The 18884-nt window shown below is 37.7% G+C and overlaps 1 protein-coding gene across 2 annotated transcripts in view; it reads right to left on the bottom strand.

Moving 5' to 3' along the window:
- LOC106074676 (1-phosphatidylinositol 4,5-bisphosphate phosphodiesterase delta-4-like) overlaps positions 1–16222 on the bottom strand; it is a 96876-nt gene extending 80654 nt beyond the window's left edge. Inside the window, exons 1-2 of one of the 2 annotated variants that reach the window (XM_056043354.1) lie at positions 15916–16222; positions 3604–3950 (exon numbers count right to left, since the gene is read on the bottom strand). In XM_056043354.1, coding sequence (XP_055899329.1) covers positions 3604–3727 — 124 coding nt within the window. In that variant the 5' untranslated portion in view covers positions 3728–3950; positions 15916–16222. Of the gene's footprint in view, positions 1–3603; positions 3951–9899; positions 10005–15915 lie in introns of those variants that run through there. The other variant, XM_056043355.1, reaches the window with a different exon arrangement.
- Positions 16223–18884: the final 2662 nt, after the last annotated feature.

Here is an 18884-nt window from a genome sequence, read left to right as displayed (position 1 = left end):
AGAATTATATTATTTTCCCATGAAGTTTGGGTGAGAACTGAGCTATGCTTGGATTATACTTCTTTCTATCAATGTCTTCCTCTTCTCTGGGTGGAGCGGTAGTTTCGACTTGCTTGTTCCTTCTCCCAGAACTGATCCTAATGATTGTGTGTAGGCTTGGTCTTTGTTCATGGAATCAAAGGTTCTTTTTTAAAGGTGAACTTCAATGACTTAGATTTGTTTCGAAAAATGTAAAAAGTTAACACACACACACACACTCACGCGCGCGCGCGAGCGCAAAACCTGACCAGAACATAGAATGGATTTTTTTTTTCTTTCTTGCATCTCTTCCATTCTCTTTCAATTATGTTTTATTATAAAATGTTTTACATGTTTCGGATGCTCCTTCAGAGTTGAAGATGGTTTACTTCCTAGTCCAAACCTCCCGCAGGACGACGGGGGATGGGAGCGGGAAGGATTGAACCCTCGACCATCGATAGATCCGAACGACAGTCCAGCGCGCAAACCGCACGACCAGGCAGCCATCCAGGCAGCCGTAAGTCGTAGTCTCTTTCTTTTTTTTTTTTTTTGGGGGGGGGGGGGCGAGGCCAGTTCAGGTTTTAAACAAAATGCTAATATACTGGTGACGCATAGCCATTGGTAGTTTGTGCAGAAGGGGTGGTGACAAAGAAGCCTGGCTCATGATCTTTTGAATAATTAATGGCTAGGCGTCTCGCTGCCAGCGTTCTGTGCACAATAGTCAATAGTCTGGCATTCTATCTACCAATACCTACAGTGATTAGTCTGGCATTGTATCTGCCAATACCTACAGTGATTAGTCTGGCATTGTATCAGCCAATACCTACAGTGATTAGTCTGGCATTGTATCTGCCAATACATACAGTGATTAGTCTGGCAATCTATCAGCCAATACCTACAGTGATTAGTCTGGCATTGTATCTGCCAATACCTACAGTGATTAGTCTGGCATTGTATCTGCCAATACCTACAGTGATTAGTCTGGCATTCTATCTGCCAATACCTACAGTGATTAGTCTGGCATTCTATCTGCCAATACCTACAGTGATTAGTCTGGCATTCTATCTGCCAATACCTACAGTGATTAGTCTGGCATTCTATCTGCCAATACTTACAGTGATTAGTCTGGCATTCTATCTGCCAATACCTACAGTGATTAGTCTGGAATTCTATCTGCCAATACCTACAGTGATTAGTCTGGCATTCTATCTGCCAATACCTACAGTGATTAGTCTGGCATTCTATCTGCCAATACCTACAGTGATTAGTCTGGCATTCTATCTGCCAATACTTACAGTGATTAGTCTGGCATTCTATCTGCCAATACCTACAGTGATTAGTCTGGCATTCTATCTGCCAATACCTACAGTGATTAGTCTGGCATTCTATCTGCCAATACCTACAGTGATTAGTCTGGCATTCTATCTGCCAATACCTACAGTGATTAGTCTGGCAATCTATCTGCCAATACCTACAGTGATTAGTCTGGCATTCTATCTGCCATTACCTACAATGGTTAGTCTGGCATTCTATCTGCCAATACCTACAGTGATTAGTCTGGCATTCTATCTGCCATTACCTACAGTGGTTAGTCTGGCATTCTATCTGCCAATACCTACATTGATTAGTCTGGCATTCTATCTGCCATTACCTACAGTGGTTAGTCTGGCATTCTATCTGCCAATACCTACAGTGATTAGTCTGGCATTCTATCTGCCAATACCTACAGTGGTTAGTCTGGCATTCTATCTGCCAATACCTACAGTGATTAGTCTGGCATTCTATCTACCAATACCTACAGTGATTAGTCTGGCATTCTATCTGCCAATACCTACAGTGATTAGTCTGGCATTCTATCTGCCAATACCTACAGTGATTAGTAAGGAGACTATTAAGTTTCATAGATGGAAGCGAACCCATCATATACAAACATTTTTTTTTTTGGTGTCCGGTATACAGTATACGGAAGCATTGTTAATTATAATAATAATAATAAGGCGTGTCTTCGAGTCCGAAGATTAGTGAGAAATGCAATATTTCCCGTGGCTGCATACATTTGTAAAAACTGGCAATACGTTTTGGCTTATTAAATCTGTAAACAAAAGGCGGATTACTGTGAATGGCCTTTAATATGAAAATCTCAAATAGCTCTTAGAAATAAGGATTTTTATATTCCATTTTTTTTTTTGAGGTTTTCCGAAAAAAGAATGCGTGCTAAAATGATAGGTTAGTGAACCGTTAGTGTTCAAATCTGAATGCAGTGTACAGTTCACTTTGAAGTGGGAGATAGTGTAGTGTAAGATCGGCATCTTGAAATAAGAAACCCAAGGTACAGCCGTAGGAAGGAGGTGAATACTGCGACCTTGCATATACCCACAGGGGGTGCTTTAAGAAACAAGTGTATATTGTCGCGTATGCACGGAATATTATTTTGATTTAGAACACATGGCAAGACATTGAGCACACAGGCTCGTGTGCTGCATGTGTTGCATATATATATATCTATTTCAGAACTTGGTGGTGGACTATTAATAGCCTTTAGAAAGAATGACCTTTGAGCAACAGAAGCTATAGCAAAGAAATATTTAGCACTGAGATATAATATCTGGACTTATAAAGGGCCCCAATAGGGCCCCTTATCTCAAATATCTTTGGGCATTTTCAAGTAAAAATACGTCACTGCCTATATGTCTATTTGTCTGTTTTTGTATGTCTCCCAACAGTTAAATTCAAGGAGGCTAGTGAAAGCACTCGAGCAGTGATGTCCTAACTAATAAGGCCCGAGGGCCACATCAGGCCCTTAGACATTTCTGCCGACCGTGCACAATATTATCGCTGAGGGTCTCGACATTGAACTTTTGTTTTGTTTCGGTGTGATGCGGCCCGAGATAAGTTTTGGAATATTGTAGGCCCCCTTCGGGCCCTTCCCAGGCCAAACAGGGGTGGGCACCTCTGCCCTAGATGATTCAGTTTCAATATGGTATACATCGTAAGGGCGATCGCTCTTCCCTGAATCAATATCAATAAATAAAATATATAAGTAGGCATATATGCCTGTGTTCATTTTATGTACAACAAACACAAAAAAAATGGTATGGTTCGGACTACTAGTAATGGTGCACATACTGTGCGTATATGCGTGTAGATAACGCGCGTGTGTGTGTGTGTGTAGACTGTAGACAGATGTGAGCATATGCCATCAGTTATTTTCTTTTTTTGTGTGTGACTTTGCAGACTGCTCAAGTTTCTTTGTATGGGTATTTTAGACTTTCATAAAACGGGAAGGGGAGGGGATCTATAAATAGCTTTTTTTTTGGGTGCATCCGGTGTACAGAAAACGGAAGTATACATAAACCCTATATTTTTAAAACCATATAGATAAGTTCTGTGCACTTTTGTAATGCTGTAGAATCTCATTAAAAATGAAAATTTAAACAAATAACAGATTACTGTGAATAACTTTTAGCATGAGAATCTGAAATAGGGCGAAATGCAAAACAAATCTGAAATGCGAAAAATGTATTTTAAAAAAAATAAACAAATAAAACACGAAAACAGAAAAATTGTTTAAAAAAAAAAACTTACTCCATACTATCACAAAGCCGTCAGCATTTCTCATGAGGGACCTACTGTATCTCCTGGAAGGGAACCTTGGCGGGGCCCGGTACGATCCGGAGTTCCTGTAGTTTACGGAATTCCTCTTAGACATGGCTGGAAAATTCTAGTCACGTGGGTAAATAGGATGTACTAGCCTATACAGATATGGCAGCCATTTTTCACACAGCTCTCGATTCCAATTCTCATTCAGTTCTGCTTCAGATTCTTTTGAAATCCAGCACTTACAACATCAGAAAATCCTTAGGATGCGTTCAAGATGAAATTGTAGAATTAGACTCTGGATTGCAGGACGTTAAAGTCTATCCATCTGTGTTCTGAAAGGAGAAAAGGAAATATCAATAGCAATGTCTTCCATTCCGAAGATTAAGAATGAATGCAGTTTCACGTGACTACGCAAACCCAGTTACGACCTGCATATTTTCCTACATCACATGCAGACAAAGCCGTTGTCCACTGGGGGTCTATTTAAGTTTTCTTTCCGTCTTCTGCGGCTGTCTTCAATAATGGCTTTTCTATGAGTCTCAAATGACTATGTTCTGCTGAAGGCCGGTGTGGACAGAATAGAAGAACTAATTCGATAGCAGTGCTGGGTCGGACACCTATCCCGCATGGGGGACGACCGCATTCCAGAGACGATCTTCTTTGGCGAGCTTAAAGGAGGACGGCGCAACAGAGGTGCCCCCCCGTAAGCGCTATAAAGATTAACTCAGGCGCCATTTCGCTCTTACTGGCATAGAGTACAGTAGCCGTCAGCAGATGGCCTCTGAAAGAGAGACAATTGAAGAGATCTCACAAGAGCTGCGGGACAACCTTTAAGAGATAAATAGTTAATTTAATTTTCAAGAAGATACGAAATAAAATTAAAGGGATGTGTGTAATGGAGACAATTTTAACTTAATATTTAGGCTAAGAAGAAAATCGATTTCATCCAAAAAATAAAAGATATTTTTTTAAGAGTGGATGGATGTGTGTGTTGTCGGCATATTTTTTTTTGTGTGTGGCAAATGGTAATCGCAGCTTCTTTATTTTATGAGTAGGTCAATATAGTTTGTCGACTGTCGTAAATAAATAAAACAGAGGCACAGCAAGGTACCAGTTAGCTGGGGTTCAGGAATGTAGTGATTGGCTGTAATTAATAAAAAAAAAAAACAAAAAAAAAAACAATTTGAGACAATCTGCATGTATCATTAAATTTACAAACAAGAGACATTCCAATGGACCTTTGACACGTGATAGAGTCATTACATTTAAATCCGTCTAGGTTTCGTATGAGTAGCCTAATTCATGAAATATATTTGATACATTGAAATTCTTAGATTTTTTTATATATTTAATTTTCTTTCGGCTGAGTATCAGATACTAGGAAAGGAAAAACAGATGATTTTGTATTTTTTACAAACCAACACTCTGGTTGGCAAAAAGGAGAGCTCAATACTGTAAACAGACGAAAGCTGGCTCAAGACATGACTTCCTTTCAAATGTTATCCTTCAAGGTACAGAGAAGCAATGGGACGCGGTTACTGAGTGGTTAAGCGCTTGGCTTCCAAACCTGACGTCCTAGGTTCGAATCTCGGTGAAGACTGGGTGTTTTGAATTTCGGGATTTTTGAGTCGCCCCTGAGTCCAACCATCGATACCTGGTGAAGACTGGGATTTTTTATTTCGGGACTTTGGGCGCCTCCTTGTCCACCCAGCTCTAATGGGTACCCGACACTAGTTGGGGGAAAGTAAATGCAGTTGGTCGTTTGGTGGTTGTGCTGGCCACGTAACACCCTGCTCTTTAACCGTTGGCCAGAGAAACATAATCTTCACATCAAATGCTCCATAGATCACAAGGTCTGAAAGGGGAAACTTACTTTTACTTAAAGAGTGAAGGAAGGTCAAAGAAAGATTCGTCCAAAGAAAAAGCTGGCTGGACATAGACATCGTAAAAGAATGGATGTAGCGCTTGATATTACTAGATTTGGTCTGCTCCGTGTGTGATGTAAATACCTCTTCTGGTATTATTATAGTGTTATTGTTTCATTGATTAAATATCTTTGTACACGCACTAGATCTTATGTTGTGCATGTGTACCACTTTATCTACTAAGTTCTAAGACACATGTGATTTATTAACAGACTTCAGAGTTAGCAGACATGGTTTATATTACTCAAATACTTCATAACATAACTTGGCAACTTCAGCCTTCACATAATAGTATAGAACAGGGGTGGACAACCTTTTCCTATTGAGGGCCGCATTACAAAATGTTGGGAATGGGGGGGCCGCATATAAATATATTTATATATATATACTTAAAACGTAGAAAAAGGCGCTAGCTAACTAGCTAACTGTGCCTACTGTCTTTTAATTCACATTAAAACTGCACTATACATTTAGACTTCATTTTTTGAACACTCCCAGTTGAGGAACTACAACAAGAGTTAGCAATTTCTGAAACTAATTTTACGAATTTGTTTAAAATTTTGTTATATTCTGTTTACATCACACCATTTGACCACAAAAGTTCAGTCGTACTTAATTTAAAGTGTTTTAACTGTTTGCACTCGTGCATAATGTTCCGGAACTGTGAAACCGGCTTACTAGTTGTTATCCTTGTGACTGCTGTCAAATTACAATCAGTCAGCATCGTCCAGTTCTTACACTTGTTTATTTCCAAACAAGAAAACGCTTGTTCACAGATGCATGTGGACCCAAAAATGACCCAAATGTTGTGTACGATTAACAGCAAAGGTTTTTAAAGTGTGCAAATACAGATTCTGGCACACATAAAACTCCCTCGGAATAACGGAACGGAACCTCTCTTTCATGTCATAAATTGCTTGGAGGTATTTCCTCTAGAACTGAATCAGCTTCTGCACAAATGGTGAGCAGAGGGTATTGAAAACTTATTCTCAGTTCTTGACCACCGCGCCCGCCTCAGGATATAATGTATACAAGATAAATCAGTGTTAGCACGAGCCCCATTCCCCCTGTCCTCCGGCCCCTTCCATCCCGAAATGATAAGTCAAGCTGAATGAGTAATGTATGCGATCCACTGTTTGAGGTCCTAAAAATACTCAGTCTTCAATGAGGTTCAAACTCGAGACCCCTCGGAGGCAAAGCGCATTACCATCCAGCTTCAGGGCCGGATTTAAAGGTGGGCAGACGGGGCTACAGCCACGGGGACTCCACAAGAGATGGAATAATATAATTGGAATTTTAACGGGTCAGAAACTATTAAGGATGGTTAAGTTAAATGATGGTTTAACATTAAAATATCACCTAAAATAAACAGTAATAAAATTCCATCCGCCCTGCCTGAGAACCAATGCCGAAAGTTCGAGAAGTAGAAGCTGTCAACAATAAAACTGCCATGAAGAACGCTGAAGTACACTAGATTGAACTATTGTGATCCTGTGTCAATATTATTTCCACTTTCTGGTTCCGTCACTATCAGTGGATCCTAAGTTTTTGTGTTCAGTGGCGCCATGACAATACGCTGCAATTTCTTTTTTTTTTTTAATTCAAACTTTAATATAAGCGGAACAAAACAAAAAAAAAACAAAAAAAAACAAAAAACAATAAAGCAGCTACTTTACCTCTTTGACTTGTTTGAAAATGGTACAAGGTGAATCAGGAAAGCAAAAATTAGATCTAAATAAAAACCTTTGTTTGTTCTGAGAACCCTTGTCCTCTGTGGATTACTGATAAAGTGCCCTAAATTTAAACACAGATTGCCCATTGGAGAGAACAAAACAAAAACAAATAAGGCGCCCGGTTAAATAGCGCCTGAATTATTGAAATATTGTGACTTTTAACATAGCATTAGTATTTGTAGGTAGAAAGAAGGGGAAAGTTGAAAAGTGCCAAAGCTGGGCAAGGGCCGGATTTAAGTTTGTGGAGGCTCCGGGGCAAGATTTTTGTGGAGGTCCCTGCACTGTTTCAAAAGCTTTGATTAAGATCCACTTATGAATAAAAATACCTATATCTAAAAGCATGGTGTATTTTACAAGAATGAAATTAAGTACTGGTAAATTTAATATCACTTTCCTTTTTTTTTTACAAAAAATATTTATTATGCATATTTTACTTTTGAAAAAATGAATATGTTTGAGTTTGTGGAGATTAAGGCCCTTGGTAGACGCACTGCCGTAAATCCGAAGTTCATGGGCGTAGCCGGGGGGGTGGGGGTTCAACCCATCCCCCAAATGAAAATTCCCCCCCCCCCCCCCCACACCCGGCAAGGCGGATGGAATTTTATTACTGTTTATTGTAGGTGATATTTTAATGTTAAACCATCACTTAACTTAACCATGCTTGATAGTTTCTGATCCGTCAAAATTCCAATTATATTATTCCATCTCTTGTGAAGTCCCCGTGGCTGTAGCCCCGTCTGCCCACCTTTAAATCCGGCCCTGAAGCTGGATGGTAATGCGCTTGGCCTCCGAGGGGTCTCGAGTTTGAACGCCAGTAAAGACTTGAGTATTTTTAGGACCTCAAGCCAGCTCAGAGGGGTGGGCCACAGATCGCAAGGTCTGAAAGGTGTATCATTACCTACAGTAGCTCAAAATAGATAATAGTGAAAAATAGATGCTTTCTTACTAGATTTTTCTAAGGCTTTTGACAAAGTTCACCACCATAGTTTGCTTAAAAAATTAAAATATTTCGGCATTAATGGTCCACTGCATCAGTGGATTAAAGATTTTCTGATAGGGAGAGAACAAACTGTAATAATAAATGGCTCTAAATCAACACAGATAACAGTAAACTCGGGTGTACCTCAAGGAACAGTCTTGGGTCCACTACTATTTTTAATTTACATAAATGATTTACCAAATTGCATTAGTTCAGGAACAAAAGTCAGATTATTTGCAGACGATTGCATAATATATAGAACAATAAAAACAACACAAGACACAGATATTTTACAAAGAGAATTAGATGAATTACAGAAATGGGAATCAAATTGGAGCATGTCTTTCCACCCAGAAAAATGTCAGTTGTTAAGAGTAACAAAAAAACTAAAACAAATTAATTCCACTTATCTTATTCATGGCAAACCAGTAACACAGACTAAAAACGCAAAATACCTAGGTGTTATAATAAATGAAAAACTATTATGGAATCCACATATTGATGAAACTACAAAAAAATCAAACAAAGCATTAGGATTTATTAAAAGAAATTTCTATAAATCAAATAAGAACATAAAACTAAAATGTTATTTAACCTTGGTTAGGCCAATAATAGAATATGCATCCTCTGTTTGGGACCCCTCAACTCAAGAAAACATTAAGAAACTGGAACAGACACAAAATAGAGCAGTGCGATTCATAACAAACGAATATTCACATTTGACTAGAGTAACACCTTTAGTAAAATCACTAAATTTAGAAAGCCTTCAGGACAGAAGACTCAAAAGTAAAGTAGCAATTATACATAAAACACTGAACCATAATCTTCAAATACAAAAACAAAATTTAATAAAATACTCTGAAAGACACAAAGATAAAGGCACATTCCTCGTCCCATATGCTAGGACAAATTTGTACAAATACTCCTTCTTCCCTAGTACTATTAGAGCATGGAATGGGTTGCCTGAGCTAGCCAGGAAAACCAGTGACTTGGCAGAATTTAAGTCATTGGTTAATATGCATGACTAAATGCATGAAGCGTAGGACGTAATCATCTTCTTTTTTGAAGTAACGTCTGTATTATATAAGATAAGATAAAGATAATAAGATAATGTTCCCTTTTAAAGGGCTATTGCCCTTAAAGGCTTGAGTTGAAAGGTCATAGACTTAACATTCGATTTAATGAAATGTAGGCCTTTGAGATCAACTTGTTATGGAGTCTATGGGCCTTTCAACGTAAGCCTTTAAGGGCAATAACCCGTTAAAGTGGACATTATAATGATATTAAAATGAAATTCATAATAGAGAAGCATTTCAACTGTTTTGGTTGACCTCCTAGGGCGTGTTCGTTTGGGGGAGGGGGGGGCGGCATTGCAGACAAGAACACACACACACACACACATGCACGTAAACACACGCCCTAGTAAGTTTCTGACAAGTGTGCTACGGCGCTACCAAGTACAAATAACTCTTAAACCCATTGGCTGAGACTTGTCATCCCAACATCTTACCTTTTGCTACCTACACAGAGGAGAACCTAGATCTAGTGTTTAGATTTCCTATAGCACATTTAAAAAAAACACAGTTCAACCAAGACAAAAGAAAGTTATAGTCTTGTAATTACAAAAACAAAAAACAATTTTACCGGAATAAGATAAATCTTTCTTGCAGACGATCGCACAGGGTTTTAAAACTTACTGTACGCGACTGTATGCAGGAAGAGGCACTGCCATGCTCCACTGTACCTAACCTAGGCCCTAACCCTAACCAAGGCCTACATGAAAGATCGAATCTGACATAATTTTGACAAGGCGTAAACTGGTATATTTTAGAATACCATTTTAAAATTTGTATTTTTAAAAAAATCCCTATTTTATTATCAATTTTTATAATCAAAGGTTCTAAAAATATCAATAAAACTAAGAAAATGTTCATTTATTTAATAGGTTTATTGCTTAAAAAAAAAACAAAAAGGGACAACTCAATGATACACTAGCTACTTACATTACTGCAGCGATTGGATCTCATGATGCACTGCTAATTATCGTAAAAAATTACAAGCTAAAAATATATTATCATATTACAAACTCTTCGGGGCTCGCTAAGACCTTCCTTCAGGGAACAGTACCAGGAAAAAAAGAAGAGGCAGACAGGGAAAGCGATGGGACATAAAAGAATGGACTTGGCTGCAATTGAAAGAGGTTCTATCTAAGGCGAAAGACAGAGAGGACTGAAGAAAGACGGTCGACGAATCTTGCATTGTGCCCAACTGTCCAACAGACTAAGCGATAGGTAAAGTTAAAAGCTACTCACATACATACACACACACAATGAATCTGGTACTGTAATATGCGCTTTGAGCTTCCTAACGATGGTCCCGGGTTTGAACTATACCATTCCTGGTCATTCTGCAGGAGTTTCAGGATAGAATATAATAGTCTCCTGAAGAAAAGTCCGAAACCTACCAGTCAAGAACACTCAATTCTTTACCACCAATGTCTTGGAGAAATTTTGCTTGAAAGCAGCCAAATACTTTATTCCTCGAAAACATTATTTTGTGTTTATCTAAAGCTCTTTTTCTGTAGGTTTTCACGCCACTCGTGGGCCGTCTCTGAGTTTGTGTGAAAACACAAACTCTCCGTGTAATCTCGTTTGTTATTGTTGACATATCCAAACAACTAACGTTGACTTAATCAGAACAAATGAGGATTAAGTTTCACGTCTATCGACGTATCGTGCTCCTAATATTTGCTAGACTGATGGTCTTATAAATTAAATATGCATATTTTATCCACATGCATGAAAACCATTTTTAAACTAAATAAATTTAATTAAAGGCAGCTAATGTAACGAAGGTGCAAGTAATATACACACAACGCACCATTGTAAGGGAATAAAAATAAAATTAACTGTATCCGATAGCATGCTTATCAGGGTGGGAATAAAGGCCCCGGGGCGGGATTCTGTGGAGGCCCCTACACTTTTTCGAAAGCTTTAATGAAAATCCACTTATTAATAATAATAAGATAAGATAATAATGTCTTAAAACAGCCTGCAACAACGACTTCTACAATGATCCTTATACGTCTGAAAACAGGCTGCGCAAGTAACAACTAAAGGACTAACAGCTAAACACTTGGGTCACGGACATAAACAGGTCCTGTATATTTAATGAAACAGAATTCGTTAAAATTTGTTACAGACGTTGAGGCACATCACGACCTGGTGATATACAAGCCTGGCATGTGTCACAGTATTACAGCTAACAGACATTTAGCAGACAGGACCCATTTCTTTAACTCTTTCTCTCCGTAATCATTTACCACATTCTGGTGGAATCAACGCTGGTATCGTCAGTTAGGAGAGAAAGAGTTAATAATATTTAAAAAATTACAATTTAAAACTAATGTTATCCTAAGCTATTTAGCTATGTAGCCAGTAGATAAAGTTACCTTTGAAATTAGTATACAGTAATTATAACCTTTTATATTCACAATCTCAACTAGATCTCAGCTAGATATTAATATTCAATATTGGAACCTGAAATTAAAATAGTTAAGAAAATAAAAACTTGACCATTTGTGGACATGTTGGCCCAGTATACGAGAAATATATTAATATCTGTCGTTCTACCAACCTCTAATTAAAAACTTCCATTTTACAACGTGTAAACGGCGTAAGCGAGAGACCCCTATAGCGAGCTATTATGACCAACTCAAGCGTCACAAGGAAAAGAGGGGAAAAAAGTTGGCAGGTATAAGCTTCTAAAGACTCAACTGGAAAACTCTTACACAGGTGACGGGAAAACATCTTAGGCACAAAAGAAAAACCCTTGCCGCAGACGGTGAAAAGATAACTTCAAAAGACCCCTGGCGGACAACGGCTTCACCTGCGTCAGATGGGGACAAAATTAGCGGGTCGCAACTGGGTCTGCGTAGTCACTGCATACTTCCTTATTCTTCGGACACGAAGACAAGACCTTCAAAACTTAATAGTAATGTGCTAGAAGGAACAGATGATCTTTTCCTCATACATATATGACTAGTTTAGCGACTCAAATAGAACAGAATTCATCTGCAATTTATACAACTAGTCGACCCGCAGCGTAGCATACACCGCTATTTAGCAGGGCTGGCCTTAGGCCACTGCAACCTATGCGACCGCAGCGGGTCCCACACTGTCATAGGGCCCCGCGCTAATTGTAGTTGTTGATTATTAAATTAAATCATTTTATAACTTATAAGAAATTTCCCGCGGCCTCCTGATTTACAAGGAGCTCCTGGAAAAATTCCTGGAAATCTCCGAAAATTATTAAAATCTTTTGAAAACTTATAAAAAATCTCCTGAGATATAGACAAAATTGTCATTTGGGGGTGTCATTCAATAAGGAAAACGCCAATGCTACGCGCGATAAAAAAACGGCATTATACAATACTCCTAATTTTAAAATCTGGTGAAAGAAGCATCTCGGGCCTCAAACTAATAAAGGTCAACAATTCTCGAAGATGGATTGAAACATTTGGTAATTCTTGCTATTGAGCGTGATCTATGAAGGAAACAGAACGTTTATGATGTACTGTATGGCTTCGATACATGCAAGACTCGTAAAGTAGTTCTGTAGGTAGTAAAGAATGAATAAAATGCAAAGACGAGTTTATTTTCTTATACAAACTGTTAATTTCCACTTATTATCCGTATCCCTACCCAAAGCGGTCCCCGAGCAATCCGTGTCGTATAGGGCCCCGCAATGGTTAAGTCCGGCCCTGCTATTTAGTGACGGGTGAATACAGAGAAGATTACTTGTTCTCTCCCCCATCCCTCATTTTTTGGCCTCTAAAGTTACGTGGGATAACTCTAGTCCGACTTGCAGAAATAAAAAAGTTATCTTTCCATTACACGTGACTGTGACGTGACCGCATGGTCGGATGGCAATAGATGGCAATACATTCTGTCGTGCCCAACCAGAGATAGACAGCTGGAACCAAAACGCACACTCGCAGTAAAGCTTGCATCAACTCACTCCCTGTGTCTGTTTGTCTGTCTGATACAAATTTTGCACACGTCATTTCTCCCATTCTAGGATCAAGTTTAAACTTTGCACAATTATTCATTCTCCCTAACAAAAACCAATTAATTAATTTGTGATATTTAATTAATTTTGTTTGATAAAGAAAACGGGATATAAATCTTGCAGTATTGAGATATATGGTTTTAAATGTGTAGTTCTTTCCATTCTATAAGCTCTGTTTTTAAAGGATTTTTTAAAAAATTGGTTTTGCTCTCGATAAGTTTTTAAGTCACCTAGTGTGGCTGCTAAAAAGTGTTGGTCACTCAATAAGATTACTTCAAGTGTATGTTATTCTATATGACTGCTAAAAAGTGTTGGTCACTCAATAAGATTACTTCAAGTGTATGTTATTCTATATGTCTGCTAAAAAGTGTTGGTCACTCTATAAGACTACTTCAAGTGTATGTTATTCTATATGTCTGCTAAAAAGTGTCCGTCACTCTATAAGACAACTTCAAGTGTATGTTATTCTATATGACTGCTAAAAAGTGTCCGTCACTCTATAAGACAACTTCAAGTGTATGTTATTCTATATGACTGCTAAAAAGTGTTGGTCACTCAATAAGATTACTTCAAGTGTATGTTATTCTATATGTCTGCTAAAAAGTGTTGGTCACTCTATAAGACTACTTCAAGTGTATGTTATTCTATATGTCTGCTAAAAAGTGTCCGTCACTCTATAAGACAACTTCAAGTGTATGTTATTCTATATGACTGCTAAAAAGTGTCCGTCACTCTATAAGACAACTTCAAGTGTATGTTATTCTATATGACTGCTAAAAAGTGTCCGTCACTCTATAAGACTACTTCAAGTGTATGTTATTCTATATGACTGCTAAAAAGTGTCCGTCACTCTATAAGACTACTTCAAGTGTATGTTATTCTATATGACTGCTAAGAAGTGTCCGTCACTCTATAAGACAACTTCAAGTGTATGTTATTCTATATGACTGCTAAAAAGTGTCCGTCACTCTATAAGACTACTTCAAGTGTATGTTATTCTATATGACTGCTAAAAAGTGTCCGTCACTCTATAAGACTACTTCAAGTGTATGTTATTCTATATGACTGCTAAAAAGTGTCCGTCACTCTATAAGACAACTTCAAGTGTATGTTATTCTATATGACTGCTAAAAAGTGTCCGTCACTCTATAAGACAACTTCAAGTGTATGTTATTCTATATGACTGCTAAAAAGTGTCCGTCACTCTATAAGACTACTTCAAGTGTATGTTATTCTATATGACTGCTAAAAAGTGTCCGTCACTCTATAAGACTACTTCAAGTGTATGTTATTCTATATGACTGCTAAAAAGTGCTGGTCACTCAATAAGACTACTTCAAGTGTATGTTATTCTATATGACTGCCAAAAAGTGTCCGTCACTCTATAAGACTACTTCAAGTGTAGGCCTATGTTATTCTACATGACTACATGACTACATGACTATAAGACTACTTCAAGTGTAGGCCTATGTTATTCTACATGACTGCTAAAAAGTGTTGGTCACTCTATAAGACTACTTCAAGTGTATGTTATTCTACATGACTGCTAAAAGTATATGCCTCTCCATTTGAAAGCTCAAAGTATAAGCCACTCAGTAGAAACTGATCAAGGTGATAAAGTGCTACTTATAAATGTATGAAGATATGTTCCAATCTATCGTGCAATCACAGCATCTTCATGGTGATGATTTATGAATAAGAAAACTCGTTCTCTCTCCCTCTCTCTCTCTCTCTCTTTCCCAAGCAAATCAAACTTTAAAAAAAGCAAAGACTCCTATCTAGCCTAGGATACATTTATACACGATTTGAGTAATTAGACATCTAAATGAAACCAGCCTATCAATGTAAACACTTAACAAATAAGGATTATGAAAATAATCTTTCAATAAAAAAAAATAATCCGACATCAAGTGATGATAAATCTATCCCTTCCCCCGTCGCCCCCCCCCCCCCAAAAAAAAAGCAAATATTTACAAAATTCTCTTGCTTATAACTACTCAACCAGAGTGTACGGTCGTAGTAAAAGTAGAATTCCCCTTTCAGACCATGCGATCTATAGGGCAGATGTTTCTGTGGCCGACAGTTAACGAGGGTGTCATGTGGCCAGCACAACGACCAACCGCCTTTACTTTTCCCCCAACTAATGTCAGGTACCCATTAGAGCTGGGTGGACTCAAAGGCGCACAGGCGTCCCGAAATTAAAATCTTCACCAGGATTCGAACCCCGGGACCCTGTTTCGGAAGCCAAGCGCTTTACCGCTCAGCCACTACGCATCCCCAATCAAATGTGTAATGTGTCGGTGCAGTAGAAAACAAAATTGTTTAAATAAATTAATGTAAGATTTTTTTTACCCAATGTATAATCGCAGCTTATTAAACCATCCTCCACAATAACAATACATGTCTGTCATATTGTTTTTCACTAGTAGGTACTAATACCGTACTATACACACACAAAAGGTTTCTATATTTTGTTCCAAATAAACAGATCTCCATCTTCTGATCTACACTTTCCAAAATAAAAAAAAGCAATAATTAAAGTAATTAGCATAGTTATTGTTTCTTTATGGATTGATCAAAGCTAACTTACCCCGTTCGTGTGTTATCCGGGTCTTTAGGCTTTAAAGCAATATCAGGAAATGAATTGATATAGAACACAAAAAAGTCATTGTGAATGGGAATACTAGCTGGATCTTGTAATAACGTCTAGACTACTTGTACTACACAGATAAAAGCTCTGAGTGACAATGGGGGTAGGCCCAATGAGTTTGAAATAGAGTGATTTTTTTTTTTTAACTTTTGTCTGGAAAGTATTAATGGAGTTTCATTTTCAACACAAACACGGAGCCTTGGAAGCACACTACAAAAAAAAAAAGGCCTGAGTCTGATAGTAACGCACACCGTGTGCCAGGGGCCCAATATAACGTTACACAGATTAGCGAAGGGAAAATATAGGTCACAATGTCAGGTGATAACTTTACTGAGGGGAGCTACCTTGTCATTTTTTTTTTTACTAGCAGACGACAGCAAGATATACATGACATCTGGTGCAATGATTTTTTTTTTCATCCAAATTCTGTTGAGCGACTATTTACAAAGCTTATATGTCTGTGTCTTTCTGTCTGGCCAAAAGTTTGTACACATCATTTCTCCAACACCCAATATGGACCAAGCTGAAATTTCGCACAATTTTTCTTTTACCTGACAATACAAGAATCACAAAAATTAATATTTTAAACAAGGGAGACAAATAGTACTTGACTGAAGTGGTGGTATAAGCTGAATTAGTCCCCTTTAGTCTACCGTCTCAAGTTTAGTGAACACCAACATGAAATAGAAACAACAGATAACTCTACAATCTTCCATTTTTACAGGCTCTTCGCTAGCTGAGTGGTTAACGCGTATGCTTGAGAAGAATAAGAAGGCTTTAGCCCACAAGTTCGAAGTCATGTCGTTCCTTTTTTTTTTTTAATTTATTTTTATAATTGCTTATATATATATCTATCTATATCTATCTATATCTATCTACATATCTATATATCTATATCTATCTATCTATCTATCTATCTATCTGTCTGTCTCGGAAGACAATGGATGCGCCCAGATGAGTCACTGGCTTTGGCTACGTCTTGAGATGGGGCTGAATCTGGAGTGTTAGTCAAGATCTATTACAGATTTAATTACATGACTGGTCCAAACTAATTGATACAAGTACGCTTAATATAAGCTTTGTTTTTTTTTTTAAGTATTTTTTTTTATCTTTTTCTTGTTTACAAAGCTTATGTCAACTCACTCTGTCTGTCTTCCTGTCTGTCTGGTAAAAAGGTTGTACACATATTTCTCCCACACTTTTTTTCGGATCAAATTGAAACTTTGCACAATTTTTCACTGGCGTAAACAATACATGAATCAATTATAAAAATTAAATTATTAGTCAATTAGTTACTGGTTATTAATTATTCTGTTTGATACCGACAATGGAAATGGTTAAATATGTTGGCTTTTCTCACCTTAAATAACCGTACACGTTAGTTCTCCCACACCTATTCTCGGATCAAGTTGAAACGTTAAACAATCAGTTATTGTACCTAATAAAACATGAAACATTTTTTTTATTAACAAATTGGTATATTAATTATTAGTTATTAAATAGTTTGTTTCATATCGAAAAAGGGAAATAACTTCTAAATTCTTGAGAGAAAGTTGTAAGTGCGGAGCTCTTCCCCTTAGATAAGCTTTATTGTTTTTTGTTGTTTTTTTTTAATTAAAAAAAAAATGTTTGTTTTTTTTATTTCACACATGTATTTCACAAGACAACCAAAAATCTACTAAATACTTGGAAACGAAAAATTATTAGGAAAATCTATGGTGCTATACAAGAAACGAGGTGGAGGACACGCACTAATCATGAGATTTATCAACTGCATGAAGACCCACCGATAGTGACAGAAATAAAAAATATCGGGAAATGTTGGGCAGGTCACCTTGAAAGAATGTCATAGAACAGAAAAAATATCGGAAAATAAAAAGGTAGGTAACCCAAAGGCAGACCCCGAGCGCGATGGATTGATGATGTGGAGGCAGATCTACAACAGCTTGGGGTTCAGACATGGGGATGAAAGGCTCTGGAGAGATCTGAGTGGAGGGATGTGTTGAGGCAGGCCAGAGCCCTCCATGGGACTGTAGCACCACTGGGTTGGATGGATGTATTTCGCAACTGACTGCATTGATCAGATCAAAGTAGAATGAAATGAAAAAATCAACGATGTACCTAGACTTCTCGATAATTTGATGACTGAGACGTCTTCAGAGAAGGTAACATGCCGAACTGTAGGATACTCCTTTCCTTAAATCTCATTAGATTTGAATCAGTATAGGATCTCTAAGCTCTTTAAATCAACGCTCCTGCGACCTGTCCTTAGAGCAGTGGTTCTCAAATATATCAAGTTTCTTTTTTCAAAAAATGAAACTTTAGGATAAATTAAAATGTTTCTGAAACTACTAACGCCAAGAAATTTCAACAATTATGTTATCTCCCCTTCACCTATCTCTTACTCTGTTGGCCGTTGGGGGCACCACACAAGATCTGTTGACCGTCTTTCTCCATTCCTGTCTTTTTGCCTTCGATAGAATCTACTTCAATGACAGGCCCGTCCATTCTTTATGTTGGCTTCCCATCGCTTTCACTGTCGGCCTCTTCTTCTTTTTTTTTTGCCTGAAAATGTTTCCTGAAAAAGGATGGGGGTTTTTTTGTTGTTGTTTTTTTTTGCTAGCCACGAGGACCTTGTCATTTTGCTAAATGCTAGTAAGGTGACTTATTATGTTTACATAAAAGCCAATTAATTATCTTTACTTAAAAGCCAATGAGAGCAACGAACCTCATGTTCCACGTAAGTTGATATGACATGTTTAAGTTGACATTTACACATGACTCGAACAAAAAAATGCAAAGAATAACTATAATTTTTAAAAAAATCGTTAGGATGCGCGGCGATTGAGCGGTAAGCAATTGGGTTCGAATCCTGGTGAAGACTGGGATTTTTTAATTTCGGTATCTTT

This window comes from Biomphalaria glabrata, chromosome 10 (assembly GCF_947242115.1).
Source record: "Biomphalaria glabrata chromosome 10, xgBioGlab47.1, whole genome shotgun sequence".
NCBI lineage: Eukaryota > Metazoa > Mollusca > Gastropoda > Planorbidae > Biomphalaria > Biomphalaria glabrata.
The sequence above is the reverse complement of the archived record's forward strand: the minus strand, read 5'-3'. Positions and strand labels throughout refer to the sequence as shown.